The following is a 16,645-nucleotide window of genomic DNA, read 5'->3' on the forward strand; positions in this document are numbered from 1 at the left end:
GTTAGAAATTACGTATATATCATGCTTTAGTTTGGTTTCCATTTGTTGGACAAACATTAGAATTGTTTACGTTAGAAATTACGTATATATCATGCTTTAGTTTGGGTTGCCATTTGTTGGGCAAACATTAAGATTGTTTACGTTAGAAATTACGTATATATCATGCATTAGTTTGGGTTGCCAATTGTTGGGCAAACGTTAGGATTGTTTTGGATACAATTTTCGTATCTATCACTATTATTTTGCCTGGAAACGTCCCATTTACAGTCGTCATGCTGTCAAAATTGACTTGCAATCGTTTTTAAACCATATATAGGATGAGTATTCAACGGGTCTTAGCCAAAGATACATCGATGATCCCTCTACCTATCCCTTAGTTGATAAATAGCTGTGGGAGCAAGCGGTTGGGGGAAGCAAAAAAGGTCATCTATTTGGGTTTGGGTACAACCAAGATCCCAATTGTGTCTTGACCGGGAACTACATGGAAGCTGGTTTATCGTCTTCGGAAAAGCAGGTATGTGTCTTTTTTTCTTTTGATGATGTTTATCGATCTAGTTTATAATTCATATTAAATATTATAACGTTTTATTTATTTTATAGAAAATTGTAAACTTAGATGCCCAAGTTCTGGATTTACAAGAAGAAAATCAGCGTCGACGGACGGTGCAGGAGCAACTTCTGAAACAAATGAATGATATGACTGCTTTGGTTAACGAACTCTGTCAATCACAATTCCCAACGCCATCTAATTGTATATCGTTTGTTTATTTGGAACAATTTAGTTTGTTTGTAACATTGTGTGATACTTTAAATTGTATATGTTTTGTAACAATTGTTTACTTTAATCAATGTATGATATTTGGTTGCATTTTAATTTTTTAGTTTTATCCATATTTTTACAGATTCACAGGTTTTAAATATTTATTGAAAAAATAAACAAAAAATAAAATTTTTATAATGAAATTCTTTTTCCGGCGGATTTCCGGCGGAAACATCTGCCGGAAATTTTGAATTTTTTTAATAATATTTAAAACTAAATAAATATTTAAATAAATATTAAAAAAAAAACCACCGGCGGATTTTCGAATAAATTTTTGTCAGTAAATTTTAGTTAATTTGATACTAATATCAATAAATTTTTGTCAGTTTTTTATGATATTTTCAAATTTATATTTTATTCAAAAACAATAAGACCATATTATAACATTGGTTGAGATAAAAAATAAAATGAAATATTAAATATGTATCTCGCTGCATTGTGCGAGTACTCTTCTAGTTATATTATAAAGCATTCAATAAAAACTCTTAAAAACCATTCTTTATGTATGCAATACTGTATATTAATGCATATTACTTATAATTTAAGATTATAAGTAAATTGTACGTAAGTACAACTTATTAAAACTTCATTTTTGAACGTATAACTAACTGCAGATAACCTAATCAAATATAGGATAAATATCTCATTTTAAATATAAAAATTATAAAATATAATTAAGATAATCATTGAGTTCTAACATAATCATTATCTTTATAAAAAATTTAAGTCAAAAATAAATTACTTCACAATTTGACCTAAATTAAATTATAATAAAAAAATCGAATTAGAGAAATTGTATAAAAGAACGAGAATTTTTAAATAGTTAATTTGATGTTAATATCGATATATTTTTTCAAATTTATTTTTATTCAAAAGTAAAACATTATCTTTTTTAAAACCATATAAAGCGTATTATGTCAACAAAGACAAAAAATAAAACAAAACATTAAAATAAAAATATATTTTACGTGAATACATTTCTAGTTTAATCATATAATCAATAGTGTTTTTTAAGTTGTAAATTTTAATATAAAAATAAATAAAAACTATAAATCATATATTTCGTGGGATATATTAAAAATCTAACAAACTTTTTACCATGTACAGAACAAAAACTGTGGTGTAAATAATAAAGATTTATATATATATATATATACACACACACGAAACTTTTAACAAGGGACGTCTCTACAGTTTCATTTTTATAACAGATCTCAGTTAAGTTTTCGTTAGTGAGGGGACATTTTTGTCTATTCACCTTCCACTTTCCTAAATGTCACTTTTCAATAACAAATTTGATCTCTCATACTAATTTTCCTTTTGTAAAATATTTGATCTCTCAAACTAATTTTTCTTTTGTATTTGATCTCTCAAACTAATTTATATTAGTATCACAAATTTGATCCCTCAAACAATTTTTTATTTTTATAACATATTTGGTCGCTTCCTCAACTTTTATTTTTGGCATTTGATCCCTCCATTTAATCAATAGAAGTTAATGGCATAAACATATATTTTCTAAATATAATTAGCAAAATAATTAAATAAAATCTGAAGCTTAGATTTTGTCATTAAATATTTTATCTTTTTAAAAACATTAATTTCATGAAATCCTTTAGCGCAAGTAAAATATAAATTTGATAATTTTTTAATTAGTTGAAAATAAAAAGTTTTAAAACTAAATACCTGATAATTTTTACTGTATATAATAGTTAAATTTATTTTTTTGTATTTTATGTAAGTACTATAATTTTTTTTTTATGTTAATTAGTTTTATGAAATTACTTAAATTTATAATTTTATATCTTATTATTTAATATATTGCCGGATATATAGTTTTAGAACTTTTATTTATTTATTTATTTTGCTAATTCTATACAAAAAATATATATTTGTACCATCAATATTGATTAAATGGAGGGACCAAATCCTAAAAATGAAAATTGAGAGAGGGACCAAATCTATTATAAAAATAAAAAATTGTTTGAGGTATCAAATATGTTATATTAATGTAAGTTAGATCGATATGTTACAAAAGTAAAAGTAGTATGATAGGCCAAATTTGTTATTGAAAAGTGAAGTTAAGGAAAACGGAAGGTGAATAGACAAAAATGTCCTCACACTAACGGAAACTTAACTGAATGAGTTAGATAAATTACCATATCCGTTTTAAAAATAAAACTGTAGAGATGTCCCTTGTTAATAATTTCTTTCAAGGACCTTACTCATTAATTTATGTAAACCACATGGACCAAATTTGTAGTTAACTCTCTCTCTCTCTCTCTCTCTCTCTCTCTCTCTATATATATATATATATATATAGGAGCGATCAAATGAAAACCACTCCAATTTGTAAAAACTGTAAAAACTACTCTCATCCGTCGTTAATCTTATGAATTTTTTTTCATGAAATTGTTAATCTTGTGAAATTGTTTTATATAATTTTTTTTTGATGAAGTTGTTTCACATGTGGTTATGAAATTGTTTCATATACTACTTAATGAAATTTTAATGAAACTGTTTCATGTATTTCTCTAAAATTAAAATAATGAAAATAATAATATCCATGATTAACACCCTCCATAATAAAAATGGTTAATCAACCTCTCAAATTACAAAAAAATGAACAAAATGAAAAATTATGATTGGTTGAATGAGGTTTTCACAGTTTTTACAAATTGAGTGGTTTTTATTTGAACCCACCCCTATATAAATATAAATATAAATATATATATATATATATATATATATATATAGATGTGAGTTATTATACAACCTCTTACATTTGTACAACCAATACAACTCAATCTCAACCGTCCATTTAATTTGATGAATATGTAATTTATAAAAATTTTAATTATTTTCTAATATAAAATATTAATCATAATTAATGAACCGTATTCATCTTCCATAAATATTTAAATCATAATAAATGAACTCTCATCATTTCCATAAATATTTTAATTTATTGAGTTACATTGGTTGTAATAATGTGATAGGTTGTATTTGAAACAAAGTCTCTCTCTCTCTCTCTCTCTCTATATATATATATATATATATACACACACACACTAGGTTCAGATACACGGGTTAATGACAAAAATTAAGCGAAACTGATATGTATTTTATAAACAATTACTAATCCGAGGTAATTTATAAACTTAAACAAAGGTACAAGTGCGATTAATTTTTTTGATATAAAGATGCTCTTACTCGAGAATTAAATGTTACATATACAAAGGACGACTTGTCCTTCGATGATCAGAAAAACTTCTAAATGAAGACGAACAATGTAGATTCAGTATGCTGCGCTGCGTAGTACATGCAGATCCTTTTTATACCTCTGTATGAGACAAGCAAAGGGAATCATAGGTTCTGGGTAGTACATGCAGAGAGTTACTCAAGACAAGTACAAAGCCTCTATGAAACTCTGTATGAAGGACGGAGGCAGGTTTGAAGGACACAAGCGTAAAAAAGTTTCTAAAGATGAAGACGGAAACTATTTACAGGTACAAGTCTAAAGGTCATCTTCAGAGTAAGAGACAGAGCATCGATGCATTACGTTAGGAGATATAGCTCTTTTTCATGACTTAAATGCAGGACCTCTGTGCAGCTTTGCATGAAACACGTAGTCTGGTTCAGATTGACGGAAAAGCACGTGCAGACCTCTGTTAAGCTCTGTATGAAGGACAGAATCAGGCTTGACAAACACAAGGTCTAAGAAATTCTCCAGAGTTCACAACGGACAATATCCAGCGTTGCAAGATTTCTAAATCAAGACGACCAATCTGGTTATAAGTGTGAAGCTTTTTTCAAGAGTTAATTGGTAAAATTAGCCAACGCTAAAAATTTGTATAAATTTTCCGTGCACAGAGGCTCTGCATTGTAGATGCAGAGCTGCTGTGTAGCTCTGCATGAAGCACGAAATCATGCATAGAGGTCCTGCGTGGTTTCTGCAGTACCTCTCTAAAGCTCTGTATGAATTACGGAAGTTTGGTCATAGACTCTGCGTAGTATATGCAGTCCCTCTTTAAAGCTCTGTATGAAAGACGGAGTCCGGGTGAGAGAATTTACGTAGCACATGCAGATCCTCTATGGTTGGATAATTATAATGCATAATATAAATGAAAAATAAGCCTCTTAAGAATTAATAATAATATGAGTTAATAAAATTAAGTTGTAAACCAATATTTATAACACAACATAAACTGCACAAATAAAAGTTAAATATGTAAACCATTAATAAAATAAGAACAATGTATCATATATTACTAAACACTTCTTTGTATACAACATTCGTTGTTTTACTGTCAATAACGCCATCATCATCCATAATTAGTACTTTCAAACCTTGCTTGCTTTTGACTCTGGATAAAGCAACATATAACTGACCATGCGTGAAGACCGGTTGTCTTAGAAATAAACCAACTTTTGATAATGATTGTCCTTGGCTCTTATTAATGGTCATGGCAAAACATACAACAATTGGAAACTGTCTCCTTTGAAATTTGAATGGTATCCTTTTGTCTGTAGGTGTTAAAGACATTCTTGGAATGAACGTACGACTTCCAATATTGCTTCCAGATATGACCTGTGCTTCTATTACTCGATTTCCCAATGTTAACACCCACAGTCTAGTACCATTACATAATCCAGATTTCTGATCAATATTCCTCAGTAACATGATAGGAACACCAACTTTTAGTAAAATCTTATGGTTTGGTATTCCTGATAATTTAAGACCATTTAAAACATCAGGAGAGTACAAAAGTTTTATCAAACTCATCATGAAGGTGCTCTGATTCACATAACGTATCTGAACTTAAGTACTCCTTTTCTTCTCCTGGAAACAATGACAGCAACCAATCATTTATTTCTTGAATTACTTCATTTTTTGGGGCAAGTATTGCTCGTTCTTGAAAATAAGCTGAGTTGTTGATGTTTTCAAGAATTGAGGGATAGACAAACTCATTTAATACAGATATGGGATGAATGCAATCGTTAATGAGAAGATCATGAGGTATCACAATAACTGCTTCACCATCATCATCACCTCCAACTTTTCCTTCTCCTAAGTCCAAAATCCATTTTGCAAAATCCCTTGTTTGTTCAATTTATGAAGTTTCACTGTTTGCAGTTAGGCTCATGTTTTTAGTCAACTTTAGGACTTTGCATTTTTCCCAAATGTAAGATGAACTTAATGATGCATTTACGATGTCTTGTCTACCTGCATTTGGAATAACCGGTAGAATCTGTCTGAAATCTCCTCCAAAAACAATTACCTTACCACCAAAAAGCATATGTGAGTCACTACTGTGTTGAGCATTGAAAATATCATTCATACTTCTATCTAATGCTTCAAATGCATGTTTATGAACCATTGGTGCCTCATACCATATTATCAAAGTGGTTTTCTTTATTAAGCTCGCAACATCACTGTTTGGCTTCATGTGGCAAAGAGAATCTTCATTGAGAATGAGCAGGATGTGAAACTGAGAGTGTGCTGTTCGGCCACCGTTAAGAAGTAAGGATGCAATACCACTGGAAGCAACATTTAAAACAATTTCTCTTTTAGATCTTATTGATGCAGCCAAGGTCTTCCATAGGAATGTTTTACCTGTTCCGCCATGCCCATAAACAAAAAATACACCACCTTTTTTCTTTTNTTTAGATCTTATTGATGCAGCCAAGGTCTTCCATAGGAATGTTTTACCTGTTCCGCCATGCCCATAAACAAAAAATACACCACCTTTTTTCTTTTCAACCGCAGTCATGATTTCATTATACACACCTCTTTGCTCATTTGTTAGAGCAGTTACAAGTGTCTGAAACTCATCTTGTAAATTATGATGATTATAGTCCAGTTCTTTTGCAATCAAACGGTTGTTTGAGGATTCAAGCGAGTCATTATCAGGATAAGGCAGTGTAGTGAAGTCTTTCAACGTGGAATTGTTACGAAGCAAAATCTTTTCAATTTCGAACAAAGTTAGATTCTTCACTTGTTGTTCATTAAGAGATAAATCTGTTAGAAGATAATATAAATGTACACAATTAATACATGAAATTAAAAGTATATACAATTTAATAACAACCATAGTTTTTGATAATAGTTGTATAACTCTATGCTTAACATATAGAATTAACATACCTGGCGACTGTAAAACAATTTGTTGCTTGTATAGAATCCCATCTGTTAAGTATTGCCATGTTTTTTCCCAAACAAATTCAGGTCTACATAAACTGTTTGAAATCAGCATGGTTGCAAATAAGAAACAGAGATAAAAACCAGATGCAGTTAAATTTGCCTCTTCAATGGCTTCAATATATTCCTTGTCATCGTCTAAAAGCCCAATATCATAACACGCATCTCTAAAAATAAAAACTGTTTTTCCATTAACTGTACGAATGTCTTCAAATGATTTATGACCTTTGACTTTATTCAGAAGAATTCGTAAGTAATACCCTTCTCCTACAGTAGGAGAAACTGAATGAATCCGTCCAATTGAGAACCCTTTTTTCCTTCGATCCCAACGTCGTTCGTCCAATTTCCATACAAACTTTGTAGGAAATTCAACGTAAGTGAGTTCTCGTGCTTCTTGATAAATTTGATACAATGCATCCAAGCTAATAACATTGAGGACACCACAGATGGTCTGTTTAGCACATTATCAATATTATCTTCAGCACCAAACACTACTTGTTGTTGTCCCGGAAGATGAAAAGGAAGTCTTAACACGGAAGGAGTCCTGTAATGAACATCATATCCATAAATAAGCCATGAAGCTTCACATGCAGAAAGGTATCTACTATCATAATACTGTTTTATCTCATCAACAACATTAACAATGACCGCATCATCATTGTTTTCTATAATTGCAACAGTAGCTCTATCTGGACCCTTGTTGATGTATTTGAACAAATACTTGATTGAAGATGCMTGATTGCACCACTCAACATTAATGTGGGCTTGATATCTTTTCAACAGATGTTTATTATATGGAACGACATTCGACATTTAATGTTGTCTAGTTTAACACCTGGTTTTTCAATAAAACGTCCATAAACTCGTCTGCAGTATACAGGATAACCATTAACATCAATTGAAGTGTGTTCAGAAAATTTCTTTGGGTATTTTTTTGAACACTTTCTATCAATCATGCATGGACAATTAATGTTTTCTTCACCACATGGTCCATGCATCATGAACTCTTTTACAAGTAAGTACAAGTCTGGATCACTGTTTTTGTCGAGATTTCAGCTGAGATGATAGGATAAATCTGTTCAACAGTAGGTAGCTTGAAATCTCGGTGCATAAACAGACAGATATGACTGTGAGGCAAGCCACGCTTTTGAAATTCAATTGTATAAACAACTACAAAAAAGTTACAATTTAAATTAATAAAGATAAGACTAAAAGTATGAAGAAATATGTTCATACTGGTATCATAAATTGAACATACATGCTTGAATTTTGCCAAAAAACTCATTCTCTTTCAATTCTCTAATAAGTGCATCAAGCTTGATCTTAATAAACGACAAAGAATGTCAGGCCTGTCTTCTAGATTTAGGCCTGTGTCCTTAACAAATCTTCTAACTTCTGGCCATTTTGGATTGCAAGTCATGGTTAGAAACAAGTCAAGATATCCATACCATTTACAAAGGGACATTGCATCCAAATAATTTTGCATCATGTACCGAGCACCACCGGTGAAAGAAGAAGGTAGTATAACACGTTGTCCAATGTTTGAAACATCCCACTCTCCTTGTTCTTGTACATTGCATAGATTATCATATGTCTCGCACCTTAGGACTTTCTGCTGCTTACGTATATAATGCAACCTCTCACTTTCAATCATTGTGTATCAATCAACAATAAATTGCTGTAGAAGCCTCCTTGCATTGAGAAGTAATGAAAACATATTTCTTCTATCTTGAATTTTGAAGGCGAAGAACTCCCTCATTGTTACAGTTGTTCTTTTACTTTTGCTTGAAGATGTTACCTCTCTATGAGGAATGTCAACTCTGTAACCATCTTCTCCATATGGAAATAACAACGAATATTGAAGAGGAAGGTAAGAAGGATGTAATTCAATTATTGCTTGTAAATAACCTGTCTGATGTTGTATAATGATATCTCTTTTTTCAATTGTACCACCATCATCTTCAACAATTAAAGCTGCAACCTCTGAAGCAGTTGGAAGGTTATATGTTCTTCCATCCTTTTCTCTTTTTCCAATTAGCCGTAACTTTAGCTTGACATCCGGGTAGCATTCAAAACAATCTCTTGCAATTCTATAAGGCTTCACCAACACATTTTTTGCATCTAGTATGTTCTTTAAGTATTGAATAATCTCAATATCAAGGGAATCATAATTTGATGCAAAGGCTTCTTCTTTTTCACTAAGCAAATCATAACAAACATAAAATCAGAGTGACCATTAATATAACCATACTATGTAATTCAAGTAAATCTATTAAGAGATATTACAATAAGGATGAATGTATACCTAAATGAATTGTGTCTATTTGAAACTTCATTTTCGGTATCATATATGTATAGTTGAGAGAATTTCGGTTTTGTTCTATCTGGTGGTAGAAGACTACCCATCCTATGGTAGTTTTGACCATTAAGCCTGTATATGTATGGTGCATTTCCACTATTAATGGAAGTATCAATTTTCCCACCCATTGATGTAAATGAGAACATTGAATTATAACGACGAATGTTCTTCATAAAGTATTTGTTTTTTGAGTCCGCACAACAAAACAAATTTACATAAGAAGTACCCATCTCTTTCTCTTTTGGAAGCTGAACTTTGCCATAAAGACAACAAAGGGAGTAACTTGTTTTCATCCCGTATTTTTTCCCTCGAAGAGCTTCATCTCTCCATAGTTTTGCATCACAGCATTCACAAATAACACTTTCATCACCGTRATCCAAGTACTCTGTTTAATAAATTCGAATCTAATAACTAACTGTAAGTATTAAACATTTGATTAATCAATAATTACCTTCAAATATTCCTTCAATTATGTTTGTAGCTGTTACTGGATGGTCCGGTTCTTCATCTGATGTAGTATCAATGATTTGTATATCAGCTACATTTATATTCCTTCTTTGTAATCTATGATGCCCTGCTGATAACCGAACCATAGAAGAATCTTGGTCTATTGTCGATAAAGGCATGGATGAATTGGCGGTAGAACGTAACCAGTAGTGTTTGTTTACATGAACACTTGCTGTTTAAAATATACAAATTTAAGTAATGTAAAACACTTGTTAGTATTGAAAATGTGTTTGAAGCATTACTTTAAAAATGAGTTGTACAAGAGATTACACATACCACTAGGACTATCAGATAATGGATTTGTGATAGTCACATCTGAAGAAGAATGTGCCAAATTTGTATGTTGAAACTGTGGACATGTGTTTGGATCCATATTCTCATTATGGTAGGGAATATTATTCCTTTGAGATGAAGATTCTAATTGCCTATCATAATTTGAGATATTATCTGTAAAAAGTTAAAGGAAAGGATGATTGTCAAAAAATGCCTTCAACAGAATTCTTGAACAGGTAATATTTGTCTCATTCAAAATAGAATTCAAAATGCTTTTGAATCAGATACCTTCAACATTTGATGATGTAGATTTCAATGACTGTCTACTACTATTCAAAACCGTCTTTCTAAATTTTCTCCTTTCTCTAGCATCCATCAAATTTCTTTTTTAAAAGATCTGCAAGAAAGTTAATTCTTCAACAAGAAACCAGTACATGAAGTCAATACATAATAAAACATTAGAATGAATAATCGTGAGAAAATGGACTCAGTTAGTCAGTTGTGTTAAAGAATGCTTTTTTTTTACTGTAGTAGGAAATGGAAGTTGTATGTGATAACAATAATTTTATAAAAAGCAAATGATTACCCAAATGAGGCGGTTATGGAAACCGTAAATTGAAGGTCTAAATACAACGTAAATTAAGAAACTGCTTGTCAGTTTTTGTTTGCACGTTCGTTTTTCAGAGTTATGTACCAGATTGTGGAGTCAGAGCTAATGAGAAGGCCTAAAAACGTTGAAGTGTTGTATGCAGAGAGTCACTCCACACACACAACTTCACTTACGGTTTAAATGAGTCTACTTAAGTGGCATTTCTCCCTTTACACGTTTATTCTCCTTTTTTCGTGGCTTAATTGATGTTTTAAACGAAAAAAACAACTCTGATATGTTCTATGTCTAACTAAGTCTGGGTCCATTGTATTAGGCTTATAAGTCTGGACATACAAGTCTGGACGAGTATGTCTTTGTCAACGTGCATAATTGTATGCCAACCTTACAAGGTAGCATGCCTTAGAAATCTGAGAATAAATCTTGATTCCTTTTCTCCAATGGAAATTCAGAATTCTCTTCCCATAATTGATGTTTCGGATAGAGGAAACAACTCTGATATGTCTATGTGTCACTAAATCTGGAGTAATTATTTACAGACTTTCACATCTTGTACATGAAAGTCTGGACTTTTGTTCCATTGGGTAGAGTCAGAATTGTATGCCAGACTTATAAGGTACATCACAGAAACATCTGAACACAAATCTGAACTCCTTTTCCACAATTACAATTCAGATTTCTCTTCAACATTTATGACGCTTACATGAATACGTGAATAAATCCCATTACACTTAAGCTCTGTATATATGGGTCAACCCTTTTTGTGACATAAATATAATTTGTAAAAAAACATCATTTACAACTGTTTGAAAAACAAAATAAAACTAATCAGTCAAATGACTAAATGTTAATAAAAAATATGCATTAATACGATACTAACAAAATAATACAATAGTACTTAATTAAACAGCTCCAACAACTAAGTAAAATAAGTTCTAGCCATTTTAGGAAAACCATAAATCTAAAGTACTATCTGAAATATCTTCGAAGTAGTTATCTATTTTTAAAGTTGAGGGAGATCCACATCCAGTCTGAGGAATGAAGTCATGAGCTATAGGGGTTATACCAAAATCATCAAATTGTTTCAGGTTTATAGACCCGAAATCATGATGCATGTTAAAAGATGCAACTTCATCACCAAGTTGTATTGAATCAAATGATTGGTAATCCAAAGGTGGTGCATCTACAAGTGGAATCTTGAGTGACTTTCGGTTGGGATGATGGTCGGACATTGATGTAACATTCGTCGGCGGTGGGTTTTCCAAAACCGTTGGCATAACGAAATTTGTAATAGCACCAACACCACGGAGTTTAATGGAAGCATTATCATATACCATGGCATTCTCCTCCGGCGTATCATATGTTCCCAACCACAACCGCTGGCGTGTAGCCGGATCCATAATCTCCGCTGCCCATCTACCCCAACGTCTTTTCCGTACTCCTCGGAACTTCCTAACATTACCCTCTGGACTTTTCTTCTTCTTCATAGCTTTCTGTTTCGAATCTACATCACATGGGCTGTTTCTGGTTGTCGTCATATTCCCATTGAGAGGCATCATTGTAGCTTTGCCTGACGGTTGTATGTTAATTTCATTAACATACTTCTTTACATGCCACCGTCCAAAAATGTGGTCATCTTCATCTCCTAAAGAATCAGTTGCATAGGGATCGATCATTGATATCCTTATAAGTTTTGGGAATGGTAACTCTTCTTGGTCAGAAAACTTCTCTGACATTGCCGGAACCTCCATTGTTATACGCCTTTTGTGCTCCGTTTGTTTAATCAGAGATAACATGAAACAATCCTCCATGAATATCTGGTTTGCGATGAAAAAGGAACAGAGAAGTTTAAGAGTCGAAAATGGGTGAGAGGAGAGGAGTAGGGAATATTTTATTTTAACAATTACCGGATTTGAAAAGAGTATAAATTTATTTAAAACTCTGAGAGGTCATTTCAACCGTCACTTTAAAATATATGTATATATTTAATACTATATGTCCTTTACAGTTTCCAATAAATTTCTACACTACACTCCAGTCTCCTTTTTTTGGTGCCTATTTGCAGATTAAAATTAGATGAAACAATATGAGGGCTTAAAGGAAGAAGAAGAAGATGAATGAATGCTCTCTTCAGAGAAAAAAATAAGTAGTGGTTTGTGAGGGATATTTCCTGGTTTGATGCAATCACTTTGTTTTTTATGATTATGAAAAGAAGGGTGATTGCATCGGACCAGGCTTCATTCCTTTCAAATCCTTTTGTAAAAACCAGATAGCTACCAAGGTATTACTGGAAGAGTTAGTATGTGTAGATACAATGTTTAATGTGTATATGTCATTCATATTTTCACTGTGTGCAAATTTCATTTTTAGTATACTTTTCAGTAACTTTGATTTCACAGGATTTTAGAAAGCGAAGGAAAGGGCTATATAATTTGTTAATATGACTTTAAATATATTCATCTTATTTTGGAACAGATTTTACATATGACTTTGTGTTTATGCATAAAAATTTAAAAGAGTGATATACATGTTCAAAACCTCGCATCATTCAATTCTTCATAGGCTTTTGCGTAGAAACAGTGTTTTGGTGAATCTTGTTTCCACTTGCAATTAATGATTGTATTATATACATGTTCAATAACATTCTTCACTTATGAGGAAAACCTAAATGTAATATAAATTATATATTTAAATTAAGTTATAACATTATCACCTAAAATAAATTATGTCTTCACCATGTTATGCAAAGGATGCATTTTAATGTTCAAGTATGGAATTCAGACTTTTAACTATTAAGTGTAGAAGACCAGAAGTAATAGGCTATTGGAAAAGCATGTTGCATATTTCAAATTTCTACCTTAACATATTTATAAATCCGGCAAACTATGAAAACCAATGTCATAACAGAGTTCTAAGTTGGAGAAAAGGTATTGGAGTTTTATTTTAAGGTTGTCAAATTACTACATAATACAACTCTGGAAAATTTAAAGCCGTGGGTTTTTGTTGAAAGAAACATTTCAACAATCTGCCAAGGCTGATGAATGATAAATAATTCATGGAATGTGAATTTTCTATAGTTCTCTAATAAGTATGTGAAATAAATTTGAGAAAACATTTACAATGAAAAAAATTACAGTTATATATGAATGGACATACAGACATCAATTAGTAACATTTGTATGATATTTCAGACTGAGACATGCTGAAAGTAACATTTTAGAACTGGTTTCAGGGAATTCTGCACATTGATACTCAAGAATTACAATTTACAATTTAAATCCAAAATCTGAAGTCTGTTTAGTACTATTTTGGAGCCATATTACATGGTTTAAACATTAATGCACATTGTACGTCTATCAAACCACGCATGAAAGTTATTGTATAAATCTGTAAGCAAACTAGTCACAGTTGGAGAAAGGGCATAGCACGTGCAAAACCTATGTGAAGGTTTGCTTGAAGAATGGAGTCATGCTTGGCAGATACAAGGGTTAAAAAACTTTCCGGAGTTTAAGCCTAAAGCTGTACAGACTTACAAGGTTGAAGTACACTTTCAGAGTCAGAGGCGGAGGCTCAAGATAGTACATGAAGAGGCAGAACTCTTTTTCAGCTCTTAAGTGCAGAGCCTCTGTGTAGCTCTGTATGAAGCACGGAGGTAGTGTTATAGTGACGGCATAGCACGTGCATAACCTCTGTCATGGTCTGTATGAAGAAGGGGAATTTCAACGTACAACATAAACAGACAGAGTTTTTTCTCAACACTTAAGTGTAGAGCCTCTGTGTAGCTCTGTATGAAGCACGAAGGCAGTGCTAGAGTGACGACATAGCATGTGCAGAACCTCTATGAAGGTGTTCATGAAGAAGGGAAACATCAACGTAGCACATGAAGAGACATAGCTCTTTCTTAACACTTACGTGCAGAGCCTCTGTATAGCTCTGTATGAAGCATGGTGGCAGAGTTTGATTGATGGCGTAGCACGTGCAGGCCCTCTGTCAAGGTCTATATGAAGAACAGAGTCAGGGTTGACAGTCTCAAGGGTGAACAAAGTTCCCAGAGTTTAAACCGGGTACGGTGCAGAGTTGCAAGTCTGACGTACACTTCCAGAGTATGAGGTGATGCCTGAAGGTAGGACATGAAGACACAGAGCTCTTTCTCAACACTTAAGTGCAGAGCCTCTATGTAGCTCTGTATGAAGCACAGATGCAGGGTTAGAGTGACCACGTATCACGTGCAGGACTTTTGTGAAGGTCTGTATGAAGAAGGGAAGCCTCACCGTACAACATGAAGAGACAAAGCTCTTTCTCAACACTTAAGTGCAGAGCCTCTGTGGAGCTCTGTATAAACCACAGAGCCTGGCTCAGATTCACCACGTACCAGTTGCAGAATCTCTATGAAGGTCTGTATAAAGAACGGAGTGAGGCTTGACAGACACAAGGGTCAAGAAATTTTCAGAGTTAAGACTCGAACCGTACAGAGTTACAATTCTGAAGTCCACATTCAGAGTAAGCGGCGGGGCCTCAACGTAGGGCATGAAGAGAGAGAGAGAGCTCTTTCTCAACACTTACGTGCAGAGCCACTGTCTAGCTCTGTCTGAATCAGGGAAGCAGGGTTAGAGTGACGCCCTAGCACAAGCAGAACCTCTGTTAAGGTCTGTATGAAGAACGAAGTAAGGCTTGACAGACACAAGGGTGAATAAATTTCCCAGAATTAAGACTCAGATGGTCCAGAGTTACAAGTTTGAAGTCCACTTTTAGAGTAAGAGGTCGAGCCTCAACGTAGGGCATGAAGAGACAGAGCTATTTCTTAACACTTAAGTGCAGAGCCTCTGTGAGGCTCTGTATGAAGTACGGAGCCATGGTTAGATTGACAATGTAGCACGTGCAGAACCTCTGTTATGATCTGTATGAAGAAGGGCAGCCTCAACGTAGCACATGAAGAGATAGAGGTCTTTCTCAACACTTAAGTGCAGAGCGTCTGTGTTACTCATGCGAAAAAGTTTACATTAAATCCAAAACAAAAAATAATGGAAGCGTATAGGAAGTTACATTCACCAATTAACAGATCATTGTACAAACCAAAATCCAATCACCAAAACAATACCAAATACGAGAGACAATGTACTTGTACACCCGAACCACGAATATTACTTCTGAAGTGGAAAGATTTTTAACGTTTTTGTAGCTGATCCTTTTTGTTAAATTAGGAAAAAGGAAGAAAAACATAAGAAGTTCTCGATACTCCAACATAAGTTAAAAAGAAAGAAAATTCTCACTTGAATTAAAAACATAAGTCTAATTGAAGGTAGAGGTTAAAAATAACCTCTGTTTACATAACTATTCAGAAAGTACAATACGATTGAAATGAAAGTACAATGCTTGAAAGTTAAAAAAAAATGCCAAGACAAGAAGGTCTAGATGTTTTCAAGCCTGATGAACCTCCTAAGAAGTTCTCAAAACTCCAACAGATTACGGATTGACCTTAGAACAATTCTGCCTCCTTCTCTTGCTCCAGGGGTGGTATCTCTGCTTCATGTAAGATGGTCTCTACGATAATTCACATAGAAGACGGACTTTGTACATAATACACTTACCTCTTAAGTAAGAGCTCTGTCTGTCCTCGTGCTACGCAGAACCTCTGATCCTAATTCCTTGCTTCATATAGAACTACGCAGACGATCTGCATGTACCATGCAACGCACCTGAAGTTGCTTCCATACTCATTGCAGAGCTACTTTTCAACTGCCTAGAACCTCCTTGTCCAAAAATAGTAAAATACTTGCAAGTAGATATAATTTTCATGAACATGAAAATCAAACATTACAAAAGTATGTACTGCAAATGCGTTTAATATTAAATCCAATACAAATAATAATGAAAACG

At 33.0% G+C, this 16,645-nt stretch overlaps 3 protein-coding genes across 3 annotated transcripts; all 3 read right to left on the reverse strand.

Moving 5' to 3' along the window:
- Positions 1–5,934: 5,934 nt before the first annotated feature.
- Positions 5,935–8,676, reverse strand: LOC112512915. Its single transcript, XM_025119043.1, has 4 exons — positions 8,516–8,676; positions 7,518–7,794; positions 6,969–7,473; positions 5,935–6,842 (listed from the first exon to the last, which is right to left on the reverse strand). Exons 1-4 carry the CDS (start codon positions 8,674–8,676, stop codon positions 5,935–5,937), a joined length of 1,851 nt encoding a protein of 616 aa, XP_024974811.1.
- A 6-nt stretch (positions 8,677–8,682) lies between these two features.
- LOC112512916 lies at positions 8,683–10,537 on the reverse strand. Its single transcript, XM_025119045.1, has 5 exons — positions 10,450–10,537; positions 10,165–10,335; positions 9,833–10,060; positions 9,328–9,766; positions 8,683–9,220 (listed from the first exon to the last, which is right to left on the reverse strand). Exons 1-5 carry the CDS (start codon positions 10,535–10,537, stop codon positions 8,683–8,685), a joined length of 1,464 nt encoding a protein of 487 aa, XP_024974813.1.
- A 1,175-nt stretch (positions 10,538–11,712) lies between these two features.
- LOC112512917 (ethylene-responsive transcription factor CRF3-like) lies at positions 11,713–12,519 on the reverse strand. The gene has a single exon (XM_025119046.1). The coding sequence runs from the start codon at positions 12,517–12,519 to the stop codon at positions 11,713–11,715; it is 807 nt and encodes a 268-aa protein (XP_024974814.1).
- Between the last annotated feature and the right edge of the window lie 4,126 nt (positions 12,520–16,645).

This window comes from Cynara cardunculus, assembly GCF_001531365.2.
Source record: "Cynara cardunculus var. scolymus isolate 2C chromosome LG 5, CcrdV1, whole genome shotgun sequence".
NCBI lineage: Eukaryota > Viridiplantae > Streptophyta > Magnoliopsida > Asterales > Asteraceae > Cynara > Cynara cardunculus.